Source organism: Phalacrocorax aristotelis, chromosome 10 (genome assembly GCF_949628215.1).
Source record: "Phalacrocorax aristotelis chromosome 10, bGulAri2.1, whole genome shotgun sequence".
Lineage (NCBI taxonomy): Eukaryota > Metazoa > Chordata > Aves > Suliformes > Phalacrocoracidae > Phalacrocorax > Phalacrocorax aristotelis.
Window position 1 is genome coordinate 9,711,818 of NC_134285.1, and position 7,493 is coordinate 9,719,310.

Consider the following 7,493-nt stretch of genomic DNA (forward strand, 5'->3'; position numbering starts at 1 on the left):
ATTCAAAAAAAACCCCATAGCCCAACCATATGTCAGAATGGGAGGAGGAGAGGAAATCACATTTCAACTACTCTTGACCGCAGACCTGTCACTGCAACCTACCTCAAGCAAAATTTGTCACTGTTAGATACAAAGGAACTGCTTACCTTTTTCAGATCCCACGTACAGGTTCTGTGAAGAAACAGAAAAAGCAGGCTTTTAGAAAGCATGTACTCATTAGCATTCCAAGAATGCACAGGGTAATTACAGCGTAATTAAGACCCTAATCATTTAGAGGTAGACATAAGACCAGAAGTTGTTTGTATTATTACAAAAAGACAAAGCGATGGCTTCTAAGTATCAACAGACCTTTGGACTTGGCTTCAAAACCACCATAAGTGAGAACTTGTGGTACAGCTTTCTAGAACACTGAGACTGAAATTTAGGGGAACAGAATTTACTCATGAAATAATTACAAAACAGCAACATCCAAAATCTATTACAGGTCTAGTACAAGTGAATAAAACTGGAGAAGCTGCCACTTACAATAGAGAGCTTCTCTGTTGTTGTGTATCTAGCAAGGATTTCACCACGTTTGCTTGACCATGGTTCAAAGTCATTTCCTACTGCTGAGCTGTCATCTTTATCCCGTTTCTTTCGTGTACTATCCTATGAGAAGAGTACAAGTGCAAATGTTAAATATAAATCTGGAAAAAAGAGAAGGCTGATAAAGTTCAACTTAACATTTGAAGTGCTTACTAATCCCAAAAGTTATAATATTATTTTTTTAAAAATCCATATTTAAATAAATGTCAACATAAAACAGGTAAATAAAAAAAGAATACTTTGTTCTATTAGCACAGTATATTTTCTACTTGTGTTAACTTGAAATTGGTGAGACAGATATATTTTATCCAGGGTTGGTTTTGTGGTTTTGTTAATTTTATTTAGTTGAGATAACTGCCCTCCAGTGTTACCATGGTAGCCGTAGTTGCCACAGGATCTGCAGCTGCTGCAAATAATGACAAGGGATCGGTGCCATCCAATACACTGCTCAATGGATCCATCATAGAACTAGAAGAAGAAGAGGAGGTAGAAGAAGTACTTCCTTTCCGGTTCATTTTCTTGGTCTTAGATTCAGTAACCTGGAAGAAAAATTCAAAACTGTTAAACAAGACTTTCTCTTCCCCCCATTTTCTTTAATAAATCATCAAAATATGTACTACATAAATTGTGCTGTTGCAGTGAAAGCAAGGACCCACCTAGAAGAAACTCTTTAGAATCAGCACTAGCATTTAAATTGAAGCACCTCTTTTCCCCTGAATCTGGAGGCACTTCGCACTAGCATTTCCATTAGTTTTTTCTTTTTCCTTCCAATTGTGCATCTACAGAACTATAAGAACTACCATTCTAAATTCCTTTCTAATACCCCTCCTCTATTTTATTGTTTTTCTCCCTCTTCCCCAACCCCCTTCTTGCTATTTGATTTCCTCTGCCAGTCTCGTCTTTACTTTCCTTGTACAATACTCAAGCCTGAAACAGCAAATACATTCCTAAGGCCTCTGTCTTATCTCCCCGCTCACCTTCCTGAGTAGAAGCTGCTGCCCATTTATCATTCATTAGTGTATGACTATCACCTCTTTGAAGCTGGATTTTTTTGTACATCCACATTTTTAAAAGCCTCTCATACATTAAAGAAATGATAAATGTTTTAAAGCATACAGCTGACTGGAAGTTAACCCCAAACCAAATCTTACATCAAGCAATTACACAGGTTATTTGTAATGCAACAATTTTGTTTTAAACTTATCCATAATTCAGCATTTAATGCAACCAAGAAAACCCACAAGTTGAAATGCTATATCAGTCAAAAGGAAATTGTTTTTGACACCAAACAGCACCAGCAAATTCCTGTAAAGGACAAACAACAGAATAAACCTTGAAGCCTCTAAAATAACAGGTCATTAACACAGAAAGTAACATCACTAGTACCAACAACAACTTCAAAGCTTTTTAATTTTAAAGGAGTGGAAGTAAGAAGAGGAACACAATCAGCTGTAATTCCCATTCCTTGTCCAAAGGCACAAAAAGAAACTCACTGTAATGGGTTTGAGTGGATGGTAATCACCAAAATCCAAGGGTACAGATTCCAGTTTGCACACTTCAGATTCTGAAACATAGTTCCTTGATCTTGCATGCCTTAAAAAGCAAGAGTAAAGGGAAAGTATATATGCACATAAATGATCACAAACTTAGGAACAGAGAAACATATCCAAATCTATATAGATGCAGGCATATTTACAAAACGAAATGCATGTTGAAAAATAAGTCAATGCAAGGACGAACATTTCTCTCTCTGTTGAGATACATAAACTAAAACTGAAGAAATTTTACTTTTGGCCATTCAACTGTATTCTGCCTCTACACCTGGATTCTCTTCCATTCCACTGAACATCAAAAGAGCAATTTAACCAAACATTTGTATGTGTGACAGGCTGATGTAGATTATTAAACACATCTTTTAAACTGAAGAGCCAAAGAAAAAGGTAAGTGTGAAAACACAAGGGAAGAAATCAAAGTGATCACATATAGATGTAATGAGAGACTACTCAGATTAACTCGTGTAGCTGCAAGGCTTTTCCCTGAGAAATCTATTTCCATCTGTTCACTGTACTCATAACAAAAGTTGCAAAAGTCAAATTATAGGGAGAAAACCTATCAGTATTCATATGCTTGCATTGTGGATAAGTCCTTGAACAAAAGCCTTGCCTCTTCTATGAAAAGTAAGTATGCCATTAAGGGAAATAAATCACAAAAACATACATATTTCAGATTTTATTTTGAATCTGATATTAAGAGAGAACAGTGAGAACTATGGCCTCCATCTCTAATTAGAAAAAGACTTGATTCCAGAAAACAACATAAATAAACGTATTTGAGTAAAACAACATTGCCACTAGGAACTAACAGTAACACACACTAATTTATCAATCACAGTTTAAGGACGCTGATCTTTTATGAAATAGACCCTTCTTCCTTATTTTAATTGCCTAAATAAAAATTAAAATTTATATTTTAAAAAGGCTTTCAAAGCATATTTGACAATGTAGAAATACAAAAAAGGGTGATTAAAACTTTCCTGGCTAGCACCAGATGACAATTTTGAAAGAGACTTAAGAGTTACAAATGCTTTCTAATACCTCCGACAACACATCAATATATGAAATTAATTCCTTTTAATTGTATGGAGTAGTAGTAATGGTTAAACAGGGAAATGAAAACATGAACTCACAAAAATGCATAGGACAGGGGCCTCCTAAAACAACTGCTGCCATAGCTACCACATGGTACCTTCCTTCCGCAGTGGCAATAGTTAAGTACTAAGGCAGAAAGAGATCCAAGTAAAATCTAGAAAAATATATTTTAAAATGTTTTCTCTGCATTCTACCCTCCACAACTTCTTGATTTCTTTTTTAGTCTTTGAAACATGCAGAGCAGCTAATTGTTCTTTCCTGTTTCATCCAGGAACCTGAGAATGTTTATAGCACACACTAAAGCCTTAGCTGAATGAGTAAAAGTAGTGGATACACAAAGGTTTCTTTAATCAGACTCCTAACAAAACCAAACAACATTCCCCCCATATAATACACCTTTCCCACAAAAACTAATGCAGACTTTCAAAGAATCCATTCCCACTCAGAAACCTAACTCATTAGGTAGAATTTAAGCAGTGCCAAGCAGCCAGCTCTTCTATAGATACTATGTACCCCCAAAAAACTAAGATTCATTTTAAAAAATATTTAAAATTAGTTTAATTTATGGTTGTGCTACTCCAAGGAAAAAAGCTTTGACATCTAATGAGATACAGCAGAGCAAGAGAGTCTAGTGAAATCCACGTGCTTATTCATTTTCTTGATCTCCAGCTCTTTTTCTTCAGATATGAATATATCTCTAATTTACTGTTGTCCCATGATCCAACAATTCTCTTTGCTCACTTGCTTCATGAGCTAATCAGCATTTAGGTGAAAAATCTTTCAAACTCTTTCTGGCTGCCTAATTATAACATTTCTATTACTCCATTACAGTTCTGTCAGTATTTCCATACCTCTCCTTTAAAGATATTTCCAAACTAGCAGTAAAGATGTCACTGACAGCTCACATTTGGCATACTACTCCCAGGCCAAAATCAGTCGTACTCTAATAACGTAAGGCATCACTGGGCAAGTGTACATGTCTAAAACACGTGTGGGAATGAAGAAGAGCTGTTCACCCTGCAAATAAGTCTTTAAAAAGTACACTTACAATGTGGCTATTCAAGTGATAAGACAGCTTGTAACACAGCTAATACAGGGAACAAGTTCAACCTTGCTCTGAACATTATGTTCCGCTTATTCTTCAGGGAAAGAAGATTAAGCATTGCTTTCTTGGCCACAGCAGCACAGACAACTTCCAAGAGTAAATAAAAATAAGACCCAGGCCAAGCTAGGGTTTCATTTCCAGTGCTTACTGCAACATACACCCCTGCTCGCAGGTGTCGTTTTAACCATGGGTTTCAACCTTTTTTCACACACAAGCATCACTGCAATTACCACCATTCTATGCCTTTGACACTTGCCAGGCTGCCAACCTTTTTCTCTCTTCCCGGTAAACTACCTTTTTTCCTGGGACTGCTGCACTTCCTCCTTACCCCTAAGTTAACGAAGCTCTTCCAGGCCCCAGCCCACCCTACGAACCCAGGTGCCTCCCTCGCGCTCCAGGTTCGGCACACAGCCAGCCCCTGCGCAGCAGAACCACCAGCCCAGACTCCACACCTCCCCTTCTTGGGACACACCACCTTTCAGGCACACAGCACCCACACAGAGCCAGTGCTTACCCTGAAGCAAGGGATTCAAAAACTTACAGGGAGCACAAACCAGCAAGGCACGTAAAACGGAAAAGAACCTCTTTACAACGCTAGACATACATTGGTATTGACAATACAATGAAGTGCATCCCGCAAGTCAATGTACCTATCATTATTTGAATATTAAACATAAACGCCAAACAATATCTCTAGATAGTTACACAGTTATTTGAAAAATTAATTCTAGCCCTAAGTTTTAAATTACTTTACATATTTGCCAATTCTTTTACTACTCTAATAAATTTTTAAAGAAACCATTTTCTTAATTTGAACACTATGTTAATGCAAGATCCTTTTATTCAGCACCAAAAGGGGCTATTTTTTTCCTCATAAGAAGGCCAATGAGTACACAATTAATCTGCATAACACCTTTTCAAAATTCGCACCCAACAATGCTTAAAAATAGCTAGCGTTCTACTGAACACTGTAGCATGACAGTATCTTCCATATTACAGAAAAACATGCAATAAAACATTTTATTCTGGTTCGTTATTTCTCCATGGCCACTTCTGCATCAGTGTTACCAGACCTACTTATTAGCCTGCTAGCACCTCATTGCTGCATTATGCAAAAATCAGTTTGTCAGCATCCCTACTGCTCTGCTTTGTGGCTGCGGTCCTTTGTTTTTCGTGGTATTTTAGTACTGCTAGAAAATCAGAAGTTGCAGCCACATTTATTCCTTTCAGTTTCTGCAAGGTCACTGACCACAGATTCTGCCAAAACTGATGCACTCAACGTAACTACCATCAGCTCCAAGAGCAAACTAATGTGTTAGAGCCATCTTACCCCCTCAAATTTTCTTAGCTAAATTCAAGTTTTAAAGTTTCACGTTTCATACCCCGGTGAATTTATTTAAAAAGTACAGCCCTGATGTTGTTATAAAACCTCAATTGGTTTCATTAACAATGACTTTTAAATCCACCGATGATTTCCACTTCTTTATTAAACATGAAAGCTTGTTCACACGGTAACATGGAAGAGTGAGACAGATGATTTGCAGCGTGACAATGTATATACGGGGAAAACTTTTCAGCATCCTAATGCTCTAACTGGCTCTAATTGCTGCATGCTACTTTTCTTGATTCCACATTAGGTTTGATTTCTGGTTTGCTCAAGACTGTAACACAAAAAGACTGACACATCAAAATCTGTAACTTAGATAAATTCAACGTGTTAAAAGAACAAGGGCCTCAGGAGAGCAAGTCTTCCAGGAACAGAAAATCAGCTCATTTGTAAAGAGGAACAAGTTTGGAGAAAAATGAACTGTGAACATATTTTCCTTTACTGTCAGAGTACTGTCCTTCCTTATCACAGCAAATACCAGACTGTGTAAGTTATTCCGCGTCCTACGCAGTGCAGCTTCCTCAGCTCTATTTTTACTGTAAAATATTGCATGTCGCTAGAAGTCGACTCTGCCTCTTCAGTTTGTCGCCTGTGAACACCGCATCTACGTCTAAAGAGCCTGTGAAAGATAACTAATGGAAGCTAAACTGTGCCGGTGAACTTAAATTCACGGTACGAATTCTTCATCTTCCCTGGCGAGCTCTGAGGAAGGCGCGCGCAGCCGCCTGCTCCGAGCCCACCGTGACAGCGCCCGGACGCGGTCACGCAGGGAAGGAAACAGGCCTTTCCCTCACCGGCTCCTTCCCCTGAGGAGGAGACACATCGTACGGATTACAACGTGATCAAACCCTGCCGGACGCCCTCGAGTAACGCTCGCGCTCCCTTAGGGGAAAGCAAGGCCCGGCAGGGCGCGCGGACCACGGCCGGCTCCTGCAGAAGCGCCTCCGCCCCTCCGCACATCCGCACGGCTCGGCGGCGAGGCCGGCCCCTGCATGGGAGCCCTTCGTAACACCGTGCGGAGCCGCGCCACCGCCCAGCACCCCACGCAGCTGAAACTAGCGCGTTATAAATCTGAGCCGTATGTTCAGTTGTCTCCAGACCAGAGACCGTCGGGCCGCGCTGCCAGGCTGGCGGAGCGGGGTACCCGGCGCCCCGGCTCCCTCCCGGGGGTTCCAGCCCCTCAGGCCGAGCGGCCCCGAGCCCCGCAGCCCGAGGTCGGTCCCGGGGCCGGCGAGCGCTGCCGCCTCCCGGAGGCGAGGCTTCCCCAGCGCCGCAGCCCTCACTCGGCAGAGCGCTCCGCCTGCACGCCCAGGGGCTCTCCGAGCCGCCCCGCCTCAGCGCCACGGCCTCCCGGCTGATGGCTGCCCTCACACAGCCACAGCAACCCGCAGTCCTCTCAGAGCCCGTCACCCGGGCTCCCCTCCCCGCCCAGCGCCGACCTCCGGGGCCGGGAGGAGCGCAGCCGCCCCGGGACGGGTCCGGGCAGCGCCCGGGCACCCAGCTCGCGCCTCCCATAGCCTCACCACGGGAAGGCAGCCATCTTGCCGCCTCGTCACATGACGCCGCGGCCGGGCAGCGCCTTCCGCCGCCATTTCCCGCCCCGCCCCGGGAAGTGCCTCTCCTCGCCTCGCCTCCCCTCGGGGGACGAAAGACACTCGTGGACCAGTGCGAGGCGCGGCGAGCCCTGACGGGGAAGGGCTGCCACTACCGCGTTTGCCTTTTCGTACTTTGAAAGCGAGTGATTTTTCCAACCCAGAAAAAAAAAAAA

At 42.2% G+C, this 7,493-nt stretch overlaps 1 protein-coding gene across 1 annotated transcript in view; it reads right to left on the minus strand.

The window, feature by feature from the left end:
- Positions 1-7,342, minus strand: part of VPS35L (VPS35 endosomal protein sorting factor like) — a 57,298-nt gene extending 49,956 nt beyond the window's left edge. The window contains exons 1-5 of the mRNA XM_075105126.1: positions 7,249-7,342; positions 2,079-2,178; positions 957-1,124; positions 526-648; positions 147-171 (exon numbers count right to left, since the gene is read on the minus strand). Of these exons, the coding sequence (XP_074961227.1) occupies positions 147-171; positions 526-648; positions 957-1,124; positions 2,079-2,178; positions 7,249-7,265 (433 nt within the window). The 5' untranslated portion in view covers positions 7,266-7,342. The remainder of the gene's footprint in view (positions 1-146; positions 172-525; positions 649-956; positions 1,125-2,078; positions 2,179-7,248) is intronic.
- Positions 7,343-7,493: the final 151 nt, after the last annotated feature.